The sequence below is a fragment of the Gorilla gorilla genome, chromosome 16 (genome assembly GCF_029281585.2).
Source record: "Gorilla gorilla gorilla isolate KB3781 chromosome 16, NHGRI_mGorGor1-v2.1_pri, whole genome shotgun sequence".
Taxonomy (NCBI): Eukaryota; Metazoa; Chordata; class Mammalia; order Primates; family Hominidae; genus Gorilla; species Gorilla gorilla.
This window is the reverse complement of record NC_073240.2, coordinates 69,106,547-69,125,839: the sequence shown is the minus strand read 5'-3', so window position 1 is coordinate 69,125,839 and position 19,293 is coordinate 69,106,547. Positions and strand designations below refer to the sequence as shown.

The 19,293-nt window shown below is 39.7% G+C and overlaps 1 protein-coding gene across 3 annotated transcripts; it reads right to left on the bottom strand.

Moving 5' to 3' along the window:
- Positions 1-367: 367 nt before the first annotated feature.
- Positions 368-18,875, bottom strand: FEM1B (fem-1 homolog B). 3 transcript variants are annotated; one of them, XM_019011038.4, is made up of 3 exons: positions 17,614-18,559; positions 5,751-6,631; positions 368-5,528 (listed from the first exon to the last, which is right to left on the bottom strand). In XM_019011038.4, the coding sequence occupies exons 1-3, from the start codon at positions 17,859-17,861 to the stop codon at positions 4,996-4,998; spliced, it is 1,662 nt and encodes a 553-aa protein (XP_018866583.1). In that variant the 5' UTR covers positions 17,862-18,559; the 3' UTR covers positions 368-4,995. The 3 variants fall into 3 exon arrangements, with proteins under 3 accessions (XP_018866583.1, XP_004056441.1, XP_018866582.1); XM_004056393.5 differs by having other exon boundaries at positions 368-6,631; positions 17,614-18,875; XM_019011037.4 differs by lacking the exon at positions 17,614-18,559 and adding an exon at positions 13,655-13,740 and having other exon boundaries at positions 368-6,631.
- Positions 18,876-19,293: the final 418 nt, after the last annotated feature.

The following is a 19,293-nucleotide window of genomic DNA, read 5'->3' as shown; positions in this document are numbered from 1 at the left end:
AAAAATCTATACATATAGAAATAGAAAATGCCTAAGATATATTACATGAAAAAGATAAGATACAGAATAGTGTTGCAAAGGTAGAAGTTCATTTGCATTTTAAAAACTGAAAAGGAGAAATAATACATATGTGCACAGAAACATTCTGGGAAGCTACTCAAAAAACTATTAATAGTGATTGTCTCTGCAGAGTCCAAATAGGAGGTGGGGAGAGATGAAAAGGGAACTTTTAAAATATATATTTGAATTTTTCTTTACTACGTGAATTTTTTCCCATGCACATATATAACTCTGACAACTTTAAGGCACTCAACAAAAGAACATCGCAACTAAGGCACACTGAATAATAAAGACACAAACCTCAAAGTAGTTTTTTCCAAACATTTACTGAACACAAACACCATTTTTTCCTTTTACACAGCAAGATTGTTAGTTTCAAATTAGCTGAGTTATTAGGACTGTCAATTGCCATGAAACTAAAAATGACTCTACATGTCAAACTCAAATAGAAAATGTCATGCAATATATAAATCACTAACGGACCTCTGGTGCAGTCAGCAAGTTTACTATGTTTATTAAAGTCACATAAATGGTTTGACAAAAGTGCACAATAGAATGACATCACCGGTTTGTTATAAATCACAGTGAATTACTAGAATACAACAGTGTAGTTCCTCTGCACGGAGGATTGCAGGATGGGGTGAAAAGGACAGGGTCTTTTCCATCGATTAGGCCAGTCAGATTTTACTCCCCAACTGTGTACCTTTGAAAAGACTGTGAGGAAAGCTGAGTTTCTTTCCTCATCTTTTCTTCTCTACCAGTTACTAAGCAACAACAACAAAAAGCCATGCACAAATTTTACAACACCTGATAAAAAATAGATACAAAATCTTGTTCATTTCATCATTTGGCAAGCTTGCATCTTCGCTCCTTCACTTTTCTGATTAGGCCATTCATCACATGACTCACCCTGAATAAAAGCTGTTAATAATTTAGCAATACTTACCCCTATACACACATCAAGATACACTCCCCATAACCATCAAGTCACTGTCTCTTCCCTACACATTAACACAAAGGTACACACCACAAACCTAGACTAGAGACCACATTTACTTTACAGTTTTAAAAATTAATATATCTCCACTATCAATAGTGTAGTATTTATTTCAGATCCCTTATTTGGGGGAGGGCATGCTGTATATAACCCAGCCCATCTAAAGATTTGGGCAAGTCTGCCAGAACTACATAAGAAAGCCCTGCAATGTGATAAACACATAGGAGTTTTCTACTTTCAAGAGATGACCTCCAGAACACAGCTATGCATTTTCAGAGTAGGAATGGACACACAGCTTAAAATCTCTGGACTAAAAATATTTCATAGCACAAAAGGCAGAGTTTTGTTTTCTTTAACCCCTTTTTAATGTTATATAGTCAGTGAGAAAAACAGAATAGTCATGTGTGCATCAACACATCTGACTAATCTGAAAAGGAACATTTAAGATTCTTACAGAATATCATAAAAAACAAGTCCTTTATACTTTCATTCATTTACTCACTAATTCAGCCACTGGCTGTTTCTAAACCAGCAAACTAATCAAAGGTCTGGCAACTCACTCCTCATCCCACCCCATTCCAAAAAAAAAAGAAACACTTCTGCTTAAATAACCCAAAGTGGTCGTATTCATAAAGTAGCTGCCTCAACTATAGTGGAAACTCTTAACAGGGTGTTGCTCACTTGAAATTTTAATTTTCAAAACATCTGTCAAACAGAGTTGGTATTTAGAAAGCTGCTGCCCCCAAATCATATTTTACTTCAAACAATGTTATCATACCTAAGTTCTCACAATTACCAATTATTAGTCCACTATTAGTATAATGAAATAAAACCCTTCTCAGAAACAAGCAGACCAAAGCTTACAGATGGTCTGCTTTGGGGTTTGGTTTATTTAAAATTCCCACAGCAAAGAACCTTAACGTGATTGGGCTGTGGGCTACTAGAGCAACCAGGGTGGACTGAAAAAGCTATGTTTTCAGTGTCAGTTCTAATGTAAAATTGTTCCCCTTCTTTATCAATCGAGGGGATGGGTTTGCCGCCCATTCCTTGAGTTAAATAGTTAACTTAATAGTTCAATTTTGCCAACTCTATCAAGTGCATAAAACCCACTTAAGTTTCTCATGATTTGCGAATGAAAACATCCACCTGGGCCTCCCTAGCTCATCCAGATTTATATAACAATTACTGAACAGGACAGAGAAGTTTTGGTTGAATCTGTAATACCATCAATGAAGATTTACAATTCAAAGCATAAGTATACCAATAGTAAACATCAAATGACCAAAGTGGCTGCAAAATGGAGACAGCCTAGAGTTCACAGAGGGCTGAGATATAGAACTATCATTTTCTTACCTATTTTCCTTTTTTTAAAAAAAATTAAGTTGGGGAAGGGTCTGGCTAAACATATTTTCAAACAATTCTACCAAAAACATTTTTAAAAAACAGGCATGTAGATCACTTATTTCAAAAATGATTTTATACAGGTGTTTCACAATACACATTTGGATTGATTTTACAAGATAGATTCTCAGCAAGATACTACACAATTTACCACTATACTAAACAAACAAAAAAAAAAATCTAATTACCATTAGCATAGTTCATAGTTTATTCCACTGTCTTCAAATTCGTTCTCCAACCTGTCAGCATTTCAATCAACAGTTTTACTTTCTTCAGCATTGTCTTCCCTTCTCAAAATAGAATGTCATTAAATTTTGATGTCTGAATATGTACATATAATCATTATTCTCATTTTATAAATAAGCAGTGTCTTAAATAGTGCTGGTCCTGGGTAGCCAAAGGGATGAAATGTGTTTTTAAAACATGCAACATTATCTGATATTTTAAGTTTTGATGTTTAAATAAAAATAATATACATTAATAATGGAACCAACTGAATACCAAGTATCAAAGCTATTCCTTAGACTGTCCAATAAGCAGTCCTTGTAGTTTGAAAAATAAAGGGTCTGATCTGAACTGTAGAAAAAGCATGATTCACTCACCTTGAAGAAGTGCATTTTCTCTTTCAGGCCACTGAGGGTTGCTAAGAGCAAGGTACAGTATTTCCTTGATTCATACCAGGAGGATCAAGTCTGGTAATTTTCAAATTAGGGCTCACTCAAATAAATACCTCCATTTAAGCCAACCTAAAAACCTTCCTTGTAAAATCTCAGGTTAGGAAAATAGGTATCTATTACCATGACAGAATTTACCATCAAAACCTTCCTAACTGAAGCAAGAAGACAAAGTATAATGATAGCAACTGTAAAAAGTATCTTGCATCCTTGGGGGATGGTCCCCCCTTCTGTCCCCTCCCATCCTTCAAAATATTTCATTTTGTGGGGTATCTCTATTTTATTTAAGGCCCTAGGGTGCTGATTTTGGCTTGGTCATTGTTTTATACTGATCCAACTGCAACCTTTCTCTTATACTTTACAAAGCATTATCCATATATAAAATGTTAATTGAAACCTTTTTTTTTAAGTTTATATCTGATGCTGCTACATCATTATAATGCTTTTCATTAAAGAAAAAAAAAAGCTACAGGTCTTCACTTACAGTACCATGCACTATGAGTAGCTAAGGCATTCATTTGGCACTAGAGAGAAAATTACAGATACAGCTAATTTTGCTTTCATTATCATTTTTAACATCAATAGAAATAAGCATATAACTTTCACTTGAATTTCTGTAATGCTTAAAAGATAATCACAGAATACCCTTTTAGTTTGACAGTTACAATGTTGCCATTAAAACAAAACAAAACAAAAAAACCATAAAGACCTCTGTATAGCCTGTAGGAATAAGTGACATTCTGTGGTTGAAAAATTTGCAGCTCTCAGACACAATTACCTTTCAAGTGGCATTGAGAATTATTTTCATCAAAAAAAACATGTAAGTTCCTATACCACACTAGTGATATTTCTACTTCTTGTCACAGACTAAGAAAGTGAAAAAATTCAAAAATATCCTGGTTCCTTTTCATCTGTCATAAGTAAAATACCTTATTAGGGAGGCATAAATAATGCCTTCTGGAAAAGTAGTTTCCAAATTTTAAAAGATACAGGAGGAAAAGGGAAAAGGGGACAAAAATAGAATGTATAACTACACTGACAATTTGTTTCATAAGAAAACAGCATTCATAATTTTTACATGTCTATGAGCTGAATCAAATAGACTGCTGCAATTTAGATAAATTTCATTAAAATAGACTTTGAAGAATTCAAGCCTAAAGGCAGAGTCCATCAAGATTCTCTGAAAAGTTGGTTTAAGATGATAACCATTTCGTATATACTACCCAGCATAATGCAACAATTTCAAATGGATTTAAATTTATAAATTTGTAACTATTATTAAATTAGCACATTTTCCAGATTAATCTGCAGCTATTTTTTAAAAATCCTCCTGAATGCTAAAATGGGCTGCATCACTCTGTATAAATAATGGAAGAGTGTAAACTATCTACAGCAGTTTGGCATGTGCAGAACACCTGGATATCCCATTCCTTTTAATGTTCCTTTTTAGCTCTTTTTCTTCATAAAATCCTCAAAACTGCTGCATGGATAACATGCTGACATAGGCTTAACAGAAATACTTTTGTAAGCAGCTGTTTAAAACATTATCAACTTGAAATTATAAATGTCCCTTGTTACATAAACAAAACATTTTATATCTATTCCTTTAAAAAAAAGAAAGACAAATAGGTAACCAATATGCAAATACCTTATAGTTACACCAAAACAATGTGGTTTTGTTAAAGTCTGCCTGAAATCAATTACCATGAGGCAAGAAAAACAAATACAGAACTAAGGAAGGATGGGATGAGAGGAAGGGTAGTGGAAAGAAAAGCAGAATTTATGAACACATAATTCTACTGTCTGTGATTAAAGTCCTTTACTTTTTAGCACCACATTAAACGACTTTACATATCCAGTCACTTAATGAAATCCAACAAACTCTTCAAGAGTTCTGGGGATCTGGTCTTGGTAGTTAATGTCATTAGCCCGAACTGCTCGGGCAGCCAGGCACTTGAGACTCATCTTCATTTGAGTTTTAAGCAGTATTTCAGATACCCCAGTTGTACTTTTGTCTAGCGGAGTCTTATTCTGTTTATTCGTCATGTCAGTGTGAGCTCCGGCTTCAACTAGGCTAATGATGATGGAGTGCAAGGTCAAAAAATCACTGATGGGCCTGTTGTACTGAACGATAATATGAAGGGCACTGTTTCCCTCATTGTCCACGGCATTCACCTCAGCACCACAGTCCAGCAGGAGCTTTGTGACAAGTGCATTTGGAAAGCTGCAGACGTCATTGGTGTGGAAATCATCAACTGGAGTATTGGAGTTGACAGCCAGATGCAGCAAGGTGAAACCTTCACGAGTTCTGGGATCAAGGTGAATCAGGTTGTAGATCTGCTTGTTAATTTTGCACTGATCTTCTTCGCTGCACTGTGTTTTGGTAGAGATGCACACTAAATACAGAAAGGTATAGAGATTACATTCATAATTGTCCATAGCATTGTGGACATCAGCATCTGAAATATTTTTCACTCTGTTCATACTTTGTTCTATTTCCAAAACACTGCATCTCAAAACACATTCTATGTCTGGGGCCTTCACAGTTTCATTCAAATGTATCATTTGTGAGAAAACTTGAGCAAATCGAAGAAGATCCTTGTGGGTGTTCCTGTTACCTTTTTGCCTGAGGTGCAGGGCATGAAGCCACAACTTGATACACTGCTCAAATTCCATATTATCCGCATAAACAGCTCCTCTGTAAATGATGGGATGAGAAACATCAATATTGTCAGCACCTAAAATCCGTTCCCGAACTATAAGGCCTTCCATATGAAGAGCATCTCTGTCTTGCCGAATGGACTCCAGTTCCTGAGGATTTCTACATTCAGTTCTATTCCCATAAGCATGGATTGGTGGAAGAACCTCCTTTTCGAGAATGTTATCACCATCTTGGAACCTCTCTAACATGGCTAAATATAGATAGTGGTATGTCTTTATGATGTCATAGTTCTCACGGTCATTTGCAAAGGAGGCACCCAAGAGTTCCAAAGCTTCAATCCGACTTCTTCGGTCGCAATCAGCATGAGAGAGTAACAGTTCTACGACATCAGCTTTACAGCTTTCGGCAGCTACTTTCAATGGCGTCATCCCATGGCCATTCACTACTATAGCAGCACGCCATTTTATCAGCTCTTTCACAATATCTATGTGCCCAGCTTCAGCTGCAAAGTGCAATGCTGTGGCTCCACAATGTGCTTTGGCATTGGGATCAGCACGTTGTTCTAAAAGGTATCTGACCACATCAGTGTGTCCCTTATATGCCGCAATCATTAGGCAGGTGTTGTCATATTTGTTGGCAATGCTGATGTTGGCATTATTTTCAACCAAGTATTTCACAATGTCCAGTCTGCCATCAAAGCATGCTGCCCGCAGGGGGGTTGAATTAGTTACTGTGGTATGGTTCACGTTGGCTCCATGGCTGACTAGAAGTTTAACAACTTCAAAATGTCCTGCTCCAGCTGCACACCAAAGAGCAGTGGCACCATCAATGACATACCTACACATGAAAAGAATGAGCAGTTAGATAACAGAGGCCACAGCCTAACATATGTTTAAGGGATGTATTCACTCCCACCGACCAAGACCTCACTCTCCAGAACGTTAATAAAACATCAGTTCTCATGAAAATAAAAACAGGTAATTTAAGGAAAGCACTTTGCATAGTACTTGTACCTAATATAAAGCTCAATATATGCTAGCTATTACTGTTACTACTAGAGTATATAACCCTAAAAAACAAACCTGAAAAATCACCAACTTTCTACTAGCAAAAGTAAAGACACTTCAGAAGGCACAGAGGAAATGTGTGGAGGTAGCTTCTTCACCACCAAGTTGATTCACTGATTCCTAGGAGAACAGCATGTTCCTCCTTCCCAGTAGCCTCCAGGTAGCAAGCAGTTTCTGACAATTATGAAAGCCACCCCAACCCTACATTAAAGCTGTGTTAGACACTGCTTTAAGAAGAAAAAAATAAAGCAGGTAAGTTTCCCCTAAGCTAATTGAGTACTATACTACAGCAATGAGAATGAAATAATTACTGCTCCACACACAATATGAACAGATAACATAAACCTGATGCTGAGAAAAAGAAGTCAGATGAACACAGCACATATTATATTATTACATTTACATACCTATCTGCAGTGGTAGAAGTGAGGATACTGGTTACTTTTGGGGAGAGGTAGTGAAATGGGAGAAAGCACAAAGGGGACTCTAGTAAACAAATATGTTCACTTTGTGAAATTTTTATATATTTATAATTAGTGCATTTTTCTCTAAGTTATGTTATGCTCCAATTTAAAAGTTTTAAAAATGTATATGTATATGTGTGTGCATATACTGCTTGTCTGTGTGTTCCTCAATCAACCACTACAGGAAAAAAATACTAACAGCAGGAAATTGCACTTTTGGAAAACCAAGCAGATATCTTCTCTGACATGACTGGACTTGTGGCTTCATATTTATCACTTACTTACTAAACATCTGACATGTGCTAGATTCACTACTTAACATACAAAATTAGACTATTGCTAGAGTCTGATCTTTCCCACCTTTCTACTGTCAATTTTTCCCCAACCTTAATTTCTAAATTTCTTACCACTAACCAAAAGACCTGATAAGTAGATTTTTGCTGGAGATAGTCTACTGTGCTAGAAGCAATAAGTACATTTGGAAGTGTTAAGAAGAAAGGTTGATCAAAGGAATATTCACTAGGGCAATTAAATATACACACCAAAAACCACACTAGTGAGCTTCTCACTATACAACCTTATAACACTGGTCAAATTATATCCCCCATGAAGTGGAAAAGAGAATAATGCTCCTGGTGCTATAGTTTGAATGTGTTCCCACCAAAATTCAGGTGTTGCCAAACGTGAATAGCATTAAGAGGTGATGTCTTGAAGAGGTGATTAGGTCATGAGGGCTCCTCCACTTGTGAATGAAATTAAGGACCACACACAAGAGGCGTTAGGCCTGGCATGGTGGCTTACGCCTATAATCTCAGTACTTTGGGAGGCTGAAGTGGGCAGATCACTTGAGGTCAGGAGTTCAAGACGAGCCTGGTCAACATGGTGAAACCCCATCTCTACCAAAAATACAGAAATTAGCCGGGCATGGTGGCACACGCCTATAATCCCAGATACTCAGGAGCCTGAGGCAAGAGAATCGCTTGAACCTGGGAGGCAGAGGTTGCCGTGAGCTGACATTGTGCCACTGCACTCAGCCTGGGCAACAGAGCAAAATTTCATCTCAAAAAAAAAAAAAAAAAGAGGCGTTAGCAACGTTCCACTGGCTTGCCTTTTCACCTTCCACCATGTGAGGACACAGCATTCCTCCCCTCTGGAGGATGCGGCCCTCACCAGACAACTGAACCTACTGGCACCTTGATCTTGAACATTCCAGCTTCCAGAAATATGAGAAACAAATTTCTGTTCATAAATTACAGTGTCAGGTATTTTGTTATAACACCACAGAACAGATTAAGACATATAAATATCATGGTTTAACCCCAGTTAACATCACCACAAAAAACAATACCCTTTATCACTTCTACTGAAAATACTCATTTTATAATAATTTAAGCAATTACTTCTTCAGTTTCAAATAATGACACAAAATGTTTATAAACAAAAGCCCTCTCAGTAACAGTGGCTACCTACAGAGAAGAGGCTAGGACTGGCTGGGAAGAGACTTGAAGGTACTGGAAATGTCCTATATTTTCATCTGGGTGGCAGCCACATGGATATTTAGGGAAAAAACTCACCAAACTGCATACTTAAGAACTCTGCATTTTACTATATGTAAGATATAACTCAAAAAAGATCAGAAGAAGCCTCCTAAAATTATTTTTCAAATTTTTATTTTTAAAAATGCATTTGTTAATTGATTTTTTTTAACTAAAGAATGAATCAGGCCAGGTGCGGTGGCTTATGCCTGTAATCCCAGCACTTTGGGAGGCCAAAGCAGGCAGATCACCGGAGGTCAGGAGTTCGAGACCAACCTGGCCAACATGTTGAAACCCCGTCTCTACTAATAATACAAAAATTAGCCAGGAGTGGTGGTGGCACATGCTTGTAATCCCAGCTACTCAGGAGGCTGAGGCAGGAGAATCACTTGAATCCAGGAGGCAGAGGTTGCAGTGAGCTGAGATTGCACCATTGCAATCCAGCCTGGGTGACAAGAGCAAAACTCCATCTCAAAAAAAAGAATGAATCAAGAAAATAAGACACTACATCAGTGATGCCAACTATATGTTTTGCAAACAATTCAGTTTAATTAAAATTCACTTTTGTTATTTATGTTTTTATTGTCATGATTATGTAAAGTTCAATAAACATTTATTTATTGTCAAAAAATAACACTTGCAACAGCATCAGAAAATACCAATAAATAGTAATAAATCTAATGAAAAATGCACAAGACTTCTACACTGAAAACTACAAAACACTCCTGAGATAAGTAAATGTAAATAAATGGGAAAATATTCCATGTTCATGATCCAGAAGACTCTATAATGTTAAGATGTCAATTCTCCCCCAAAATGATCTATAGATTTGATATAAACCAAATGAAAATCCTAGCAGGTTGTGTGGTGTGTGTGTGTGTGTGTGTGTGTGTGTGTGTGTGTGTGTGTCCAAGAGGTCGAGGCTACAATGAGCCATGATCAGGCCACTGCACTCTTGCCTGAGCAACAGTGTGAGACCCTCTCTCTAAAATGGGAAGGAGAGGAAGAAAAGGGAGGAAGGGAAAGAGAGAAAGAAAGAACTGACAGGCCAATTCTAAAAAGAATATGGAAATGCAAACAACCAAGATAATCTTCAAGAAAAATAAAGTTAGAGGACAAACTACAGTAATTAAAGTAAGTGCTGGCATAGGGACAGAATAATATTATCAACAGACCAAAAAAAAAAAAAAAAAAAAAAAAACTCCAGAAATAGATTCACACATACAGAATCCCTTGATTTCTGACAAAGGCTCCAGTGAAATTCAGGTAGAAAACATGGTCTTTTTAATAAATAGTTCTGGAGCAACAAGATAATCTATATGGAAAATAATTAACCTTGATTCCTACCTCACAGTACATACAAAAATTAGAGACGCAGTATAGAACTATAGTGTGAAAAGCTTCTCAAAATAAAAAAAAAAGCCATAGACTATCTTAATGAATTTAGTGTTGATCACAATTTCTTGAACAGAATACCAAAAAAAAAAGCATTAACCGTTAAAGAAAAAGAAAGTATTTATTGGATTTCATTAAAACTAGAACTTCCATTCATCAAAAAACATTATAAACAAAGCGATTAAGTGGCCAGGTGCAGTGGCTCACACCTGTAATCCCAGCACTGCGGGGGGCTAAGAAGAGGACTGTTTGAACCTAAGAGTTCAAGACCAGCCTGCGCGACACAGCAAGATCCTGTCTCTACTCAATTTAAGAAAAAAAAAAAGACTGAACAAGTATACTTCACAAAAGATATCCAAATGGCCAATAAGCATATGAAAAGATGCTCAAGATAATTACTTAACAGGGAAATGCAAATTAAAACCAGTTTACCAATACACACACCCAGCAGAATAGCTAAATTTAACAAGACTGACAGGGCAATAATAAGTGTTGAGCAAGATGTGGCAGCTGACATTCTCATTGCTGGTGGAAATTGCAAGTAGGAATGTAATTTGGTTGTTGAACTTTGGGGAAACTATTTGGCAATATTAGTTAAACACACACCTACCTGATGACCCACCAATTCCACTCCTTGATATATACCAGATAACTAAATGCAAACGTCCACCAAACAACATACACAAATGTTCACTGCAGTTTTATTCATAACAGTCAAACACTGGAAACAACCAAAATATTAATTAATAGGAAATGGATAAACTGTAGTATATTTATGCAACGGAATACCACACATCATTAAAAAAAGAAACTACTGATACATGCAAGTACATGGATGAATCTCAAAGACGCTGTGTTAAGCAAAAAAAGCCAAACAAAAAGAGTACGTACTACATAATTCTGCTTATAGGAAGTTCAAGTACAGGCAAAACTAATCTGTGGTGACAGAAGCTGTATTAGTCCATTTTCACGCTGCTGATAAAGGCATACCCGAAACTGGGCAACTTACAAAAGAAAAAGGTTTACTGGACTTACAGTTCCACATGACTGGGGAGGCTTCACAATCATGGCAGAAGGCAAGGAGCAGCAAGTCACATCTTACAGGGATGGCAGCAGGCAAAGTAAGCTTGTGCAGGGAATCTCCCCCTTATAATCATCAGATCCCGTGAGACTTACTATCAAGAGAACAGCACGGGAAAGACCTGCCTCCATGATTCAGTTGCCTCCCAGCAGGTCCCTCCCACAACACATGGGAATTCAAGATAAGATTTGGGTGGGACATAGCCAAACCCGATCAGAAGTCAAAATAATCATTACCTCTGGGAAGGAAAGGGAGGAAACTGAGAAGGGGCACAAGGGAAACTTTTAGAGTGATAAAATGTTCTACACATTGATCTAGAGAGTGACTAGATGGATGTAAACATATTAAAAATTCATCGTACAGTATTGTACACAAGATTCATGTACTTTACTAGATATACCTCCACTAAAAAAACAGATATAATTAAAAACAAAAATAGGCACAAATGACTTCAAAGAAAAATAGTTTAAATGAATACGAGTAATTTATACCAAATACTTTCATTTCAAGTAATTTCAATTTCAAGTAATTTCAATTCAAGTAATTTATACCAAATTACTTTGGTAATTTATACCGAATACAGTGCCAAGCACTGTATTCACTGCTGAATATGCAAAATATCTCACTTAATCTTCACAATAATCCTGTGAGGTAGGTACTATTATTATGCCCTATTATACTATTATATTATAGTTATAATATTAACTATTATGCAGATAAATAACTAAAAAGTTTACATGAGGGCTGGGCACAGTGGCTCACGCCTGTAATCCCAACACTTTGGGAGGCCAAGGTGGGTGGATCACCTGAGGTGGGTAGTTCAAGACCAGCCTGACCAACACGGAGAAACCCCATCTCTACTAAAAATACAAAATTAGCCAGGTGTGGTGGCGCATGTCTGTAATCCCAGCTACTCGGGAGGCTGAGGCAGAAGAATTGCTTGAACCTGGGAGGCGGAGGTTGCGGTGAGCCAAGATCGCGCCATTGCACTTTAGCCTGGGCAACAAGAGTGAGACTCCATCTCAAAAAAAAAAAAAGTTTACAGGAGATTAAAAATACAAAAGTACTTGGAATACCATAAAATGCATCAAACGTAAGGAAACATAGTACACATCATTGTTCAAACATTTGTTTCAATTTAAAGAACATTTCCAAACTGATTAATATAATCAAAAAATACAAAGTTAATACATAGTAACAATTACATAGTTACAATGTTTCTTTCCACTGGATTTGTTTTGTTTTGTTTTGAAACAGGGTCTTGCTCTGTTGCACCAGCTAAGTACAGTGGCACAATCACTGCTCATGGCAGTGGCACAACCACTGCTCACTGCCGCCTAGATCTCCCAGGCTCATGGGATCCACCCACCTCAGCCTCCTGAGTAGCTGAGACTGCATACTACCTTTTTTTTTTTTTTTTAGGTAGAGATGAGGTCTCACTATGTTGCCCAGGATGGTCTCAAATTCCTGAGCTCAAATGATATCCCCACCTAGGCCTCCCAAAGTGCTGGGATTACAGGTGTGAGCCACTGCAACTGGCCTGGTTTTCAAAACATATAATTATTATATGCCAGGGAACAGGAATCTAAACTACTTCAAACTCAAGAAATGTTAGATTAAAATAGGCAGTCACATTATCTTTAACCCTAGCAATAAACCTATAGGAAAAGCATTACCCTCATTTTACAGATGAAAAGAGACAAAAAGTGATTAAAATATTTTTCTGATCTCAAACTTCTCAGAATCTATGATGTAAGAGTAAAAATTAAATTACAAGTATTCACTTGGTTTTTATAATGGAAACTACTTGGTCAGTTTAATATTTTTCCTGGTATAGTCTAATAATTTCCATTTTTTTCCCTTGAGCTATAGTCATTTGACAGGAGCCTCAAAGAAGTTCCAACTACCTACTTCTATTGAGGCAATTAAAAATTTTAAAGATATTCTATGACAAAAGAATTCAATGCAGAATGTTTCACAAGACTGGTCCTTCAGAAACATTAGCCTTGGTAAATTTAGAATTTCTACATCTAAATCAAAATATTAAACAGATTAAAGAGAATTACAATACTAACATTTATGACATTCCTCCATCTATAAAATCTAGCTAAAATTGTAAGACTATACTGCCTCAAAACAAAATACCAAATACATTTAACAGAAATTAAAGATAAAATAAAATTAATGCAGTATTTACTAAGTTCCTAAAGGAGAAGCACTATAAAGCAATGATCTTTCTAGGCCCAGTCCAAAATTACAATGCAAGTTCTCTATTATGTATTCATCTTCAAATCAAGAAACTATAATCTGATATTCACCTTTTCAAACAAATAGTATCCATCAGATGATGGAAACTTTTCACAATAAGAGATAACATTTCTGATCACAAGGCTGAGCTCATCTATTACCTGGTTAAATCTGAAATAGAAATGCCTGGTTCAAGCATTTGAAAGGGAAATAAAAATTCATTAAATATAAATGATCCACACTTTATTTTAACCAAAGTCCTTAAAAATCATGTATTACATGAAATGTAATCCCTTGAAATATATATTGCCAATGACTTTCTAAATGAAGTCAAATACCGGCATGCCCCTCATGCCTTTCCTCTACCTCAACATTTATCAGAAGTATTAGTACTAGCACTGACTTTAAAAGAACAACACTCAACAAAAAGCCTCAAAATTCTCGGAGGTCCTATTCTCCCCATCCACATCAGCAAACCCCTTCAAGGACAGGTGGTCTCCACAAACTCTGGCAGAGAGCAGTCAGACCCTCAGAACTCAAGCCAGCACAATGTTCCATGGTCACATGACACGTCCCCCTTGTTCTGTTCCCTTTTTATAACATTCTTAACAAACAGCTTCCCACTATTCAACTAAGGGATCTTCTTTCATTCCCACTCATGTGACTTTTCTTCTTGTCCACTCATCTATATCAACATGGTATTCACACGTCACGCCACAAGTAAAATAATCTCAAATATTACTTCTAAAAATGTGAACAAGGGGCCGCGCACAGTGGTTCACGCCTGTAATCCCAGCACTTAGGGAGGCCGAGGCGTGCGGATCACGAGGTCAGGAGATCGAGACCATCCTGGCTAACACGGTGAAACCCTGTCTCTACTAAAAATACAAAAAACAGCCAGGCGTGGTTGCAGGCACCTGTAGTCCCAGCTACTCGGGAAGCTGAGGCAGGAGAATGGCATGAACCCGGGAGGCAGAGCTTGCAGTGAGCCGAGATCGCGCCACTGCACTCCAGCCCCGGCGACAGAGCGAGACTCCGTCTCAAAAAAAAAAAAAAAAAAAAGTGAACAAGAACTCAAACATCAATGGCTTAATCTAGGTGGGTGGTCCCTTTCCCCTCGAGGCTCTATCATGAATCCACTTTAGTTTCCTAAGGTATTATAGAAGTTTTTAGGTAGAATAGACTTTTTAAAACTTTTGTAATATTTATTTTAATGTATGTCTTTCTCACGCACACACACAAAACACACAGCAAACCCATAATTACACAGGATGAAGCTAAGAAGTAAAACATTCTGAAGACAACTATCAAGCAAATAACAGACAATTTAAAGAAAAGATATTTATTAAGTAAACAGCAGGTTAGTGAACAATTTGGCCAAAAATTATGAAGCTAGCACGTGAATGACTAAAAATTAGAAACACTAATCTACTTCAGCACACAGCTGTTAATCCCTATATGGCCATGTGTCTCAAGTGCTGGCTATGTATTTTTCAAAGGTCAGCCCCCAAGGGTCAAGTCAGCTTTCTATTGTTAATGTACTCAGGCTAACATTTTCACAATGTCTGAAACAAATGCAAAGTGAAATCATCACACTCTTTTTTGGTTCTAAAATCCTAAAATGACTGGGATAAACTGCAAAATAATCTCACAGAAGGTGTGAAAGCACAGAGAGTACCAGGAACTTCAATATCTCTTTTATTAATTAATTTGTAAGCTTCTCAAAAGTAGAAACCTTAGATTTCCTGTACCTTACATTTCCTCCAGAACATGACACAGGCTAGGCCCATCACAAGCATTTAATAAATAAAGACTAAACTATTTTTACATAGCAGCTAATAAATTCATAATTGTAATAATCCATAAGCTAAACTGATATACAGAATCTAGGAGATGAAATCTTAAATGATGGAAACATCTGAGATTGCAGTTTAACCAGTCTTACTCTTAGTACTTTATACAGGGATCACCAAAAGCTGGTCTCCAGCTCTCTCCAGTCTCCCACAATCTCTTTCTTAATTGCCCCAACTTAAATCCCTTCTTGCAACAGCACTGAAACACTAGTCACTGCAAGAGCACCAAGCTGCTGCCCCTCTTCTTCATGTTCTACTACTATTCTTTAAAACACAGCTCGAACGTCACCTCCTCTGTGAAGCCTTTCTAGATTCCCCCCGGATAAAACTGAGCACTTCCTTTCCATGTTTTCCCTCAGTAGTCCAAATGATTTCTACAACCCTAAATGGCATGGCATCTGCAAATACTCATTTATGTTATTAATTTCTCTCCCCCCACCCAGACTGACATCCTCCAAGACAGAAGAGTATGTTATTCATCTCTGCATATCCAATCCCTACCACAGAACCTAGCACGCAGTAGGTGTTCAATAAATGTTTACTTACCGAACTCATTAATTTCTCTGGCCAGTACAGAACATTGGGCAAGATAAGCCACTACACAGGCTCAATGCTACATTTCTAGTCATTTCAGGTTCTTTTAATTGCCACCTCAAAACATCTCTTTGACGACTGAAAAAGATGGCAATAAGCAAAACCTTTCGAAATTCTTAACTCTTTTTTCTCCCCACTATTCTCCCTTATGCACATTGCCTCAGCAGCAGTATTCCCAAGCAGCTGTTATTACAGAAATTCATCTCTCAATGACTTCATGTGCCTATACAGGTGGAATGGTACTGGAGGTTCAGAGGTCACTGTGCTTCACTCCTTCTCTAGCTGCGGAAATGCAAGGAGTTACAGAGAAGACACGGAAGCCAGTAAGGAAAAGCAAACATGAATCAGGTTGCCATCTTTGGTCAACATGAAAAAAAAATCTCCTTAATGTGTATAATGGTGATACCCGTGATATAAGCCATTGCCCATGGGCTACCATTTCATTAAGATGTAATGCTATGAATATTTTCCACTCATCTAAAATAGAAGAAAAAGCTTTTATTGTTTAAACCTAAAAAAGAATCAACCGAAACAGAACATTTCCCTAGTCATCTTAAAGAAGAAATGTTTTTTCAGTCGAGTTTTAGCCAGGCAGTTTCTAATCACCAAAAACTAAAGATATGTATTTTTATGCTCAGACCCTACTGACTTCAAAAGAAAAAAAAAATGCTAAAATAGCTTATGTACTAGCACAAGTCAACCAAAACATATGTAGCAAAATCGTTATACAGTTGTAATCTGTAAAATGTGTTACAATCCTCCAGCATAGAAAAGAGGATAATGTCAAACCTGACAATTCTGGTCAAATACCCAAAAATTCGTACAATTAAACTCAAAGGGCAAATCTTAGGCATAACAATGTGCATTTTTAAACTTCCCACCTCAACTAACAGTAAATGATCAAGCTTCCCCACAACATCACAGGATAAGATGTAATTTAAGAATGGCATCATCTCCCACATCAGGTCCAATGCCATTTTAGTAGCCAATATATCTACACCGAGCAACGTGGAGGAATCAGAATCATGTCTTCAGATGTTTGGCTGCGTGACAATCCCTCATGAGGCTGCAGCTGCTGCTGGTTCTAGGTGCTTATTTTGACATTAACGCCCAGCAGCCCACTGAAGGTTTTACGGAACCACTCACTTGAAGGGGGTAAAAATGGATGCCCAAATAACTCTTTCGGAGTTCTTCAATGTTAACCGCTGACCTCCTTAATTTCTGATCAGTTACATCACCAGTTCCACTAAAAGTAAAACCTGGAAAGGCAGCCACCTCTTCCAAATGGCTTGTTCACAGACTATCTAGTAGAGAAGACGACTATTAGAGTTCAAGGCCGAGGGTGTGGTTATCTTCCCACAGAGGGAATGAGGGGTAGGGGCTGATGAGGACGGGCAGCAAAACATGGGATGGATTATTAGCCCTGGAAGATGAAGTGGGCATTAGTGGGGCAGGAGGTGGTACAAAAAGGGGAGAAGTGAGTACCTACATGAAGAGAGGGTAAGAGAGGGTGAGGGAGGGGAGGGCCCGTGAATTAACGAGTCCGCGCGCGTCGGAGAGAGGCTGGCTTGGGATGTACCTACCCGTCGAAGCGGACGGTGCCAGTCTGCTGAGTCTGCACCCGGTAATGTTCTAAGAGCAAGCGTACCACCTTTGCGTGTCCATTGCGGGCTGCGATGATGAGGGGCGTGGAGCGCTGCCCTCCCTGCTGGCTGACATAGCCAAGCAGATAGCGGATGTCGCTTTCAGACCGGTTGAGAAGCAAGGCGGCCAGAGTCAGCACCTTGCCCTCGCTGGCCGCCTTGTATACATAGCCAGCCAGGCCCTCCATGGCCGCCGCCAACTCCAACACCCGTTTGGTCGCCACCGCTGCTGCTGCCGTGCGCCCCCGGAGGCCGCGTTCGCCAGCGCTTTAAACCTGGGCCCTCACAGCCCATTCAACAGGGCGCCGTCGCCGCCGCCGCGCCCAGGCAGCAGTGCGGCCCAGGGAAGGCGGAGACGCAGAGGAGGCCGAGTGCCGCGAAGGGCACGTCCGCGACCCAGCCCGCGCAGGGAGGAAGGCGGTCAGGGCCGCCCGCCAGGTCCCAGGCGCCGGCCCTGGACCGAGGGGATCTCCATGGCGGACGCCGCCCCGGGCCTCAGGCCGGACCCCTCCTTCCTGCGGGATGCGACAGGCGCGTGCCCGAGCTACGGGTCGCCGGCCGGGTCCCGAGAGGACCTCGCGCACCCCGGATGGCGAAAGATGGGCGCGTCTCTCCTGACCCGGCCCACCCGGCCTAAGGCCTAACACTGCCTCCTCTTGCGCTTTCCGCCCTTCGCCGTCCCTGACTGGAGGAAACCTGCAGGCTCTCGTCCCCCGAGCTCAGAAGTGCCAGGCTCTGCCAACGGCCTCGGAGATCCTCGCATAGGGGCCCCCGGGGCGATGCGGAACGCTCCCGCAAGAGCGGCGCCGGAACTTGGGCGGGGAGGAAGGCGAGCTTTCGCAGACAGGGCCGGGAGGAGAGGGCGGGAGCGGGAGGAACGCTAAGTGTGGTGTCTCCGCCTAAGCCGACCGGCGGGCACACGCGGGCCCAGTGGAGAAAGGTTCTGCTGCGCGCAGTTGGCTCATCCCGTTTGGGCCTGGATGTCCTCAATGTCCTTGACTCCTGGAACCTCCTCCTGGCCCCTACACGGCCCTGAGGATCTCCAGCCAGGGAGCGGGGGCGGAGTAAGGGCGCTAAGCCGATGGGCTAAGGAGACCACCCTATCTTACTATAGACGGTGCGGGTCCTGCTTCTGCCCCTGAGCCGGGGTTAGGGAAGGGGTTGCGCGTACTCGGAGGGTCCATTTCAGGAAAAGGGCGGCGTTTCTGAGTTCCCGAAATGTGGGAGGGCTTGAGAGCCACAGCACCAGGCTCTGAGAAGGGACTGGAAGTACGGCCTGACATTCCCGGAGAAAGGAGTTAAGTGTGAGAGAAAGATGGGAGCGAAGGGGAGCTGCGCTCGCGGTGGAAGGAGCGAGGTATCCTGGGAAGGAAAGCGAGTCCCGCGTTCAGACAGAGCAGGAATCTTATCCTGAGCCGGCAGAACCTCCGTTTTCTCACAGACATCACAAGATTGTTGTTAGGATTTGAAAAGATCGTTTATCCAACGAATATTAGAGGTCGACTACGTGCCGGGCTCTGCTTAGCACTAGGGATTCAGTAATGGAACAAACAAGTCAACAAATGATAGACAAGATCAGTTGAACTGGTATCATTACCATTTGCTCTGAAGCAAATGAAA

Bases quoted from the DNA above. Each gene is read 5' to 3' on its own strand.
- FEM1B (XM_004056393.5), bottom strand. From the start codon at position 17,861: ATGGAGGGCCTGGCTGGCTATGTATACAAGGCGGCCAGCGAGGGCAAG. The intron at 6,632-17,613 runs GTAGGTACATCC...TTTCATGTGTAG, and splicing joins GGCACCGTCCGCTTCGACGG to GTATGTCATTGATGGTGCCA.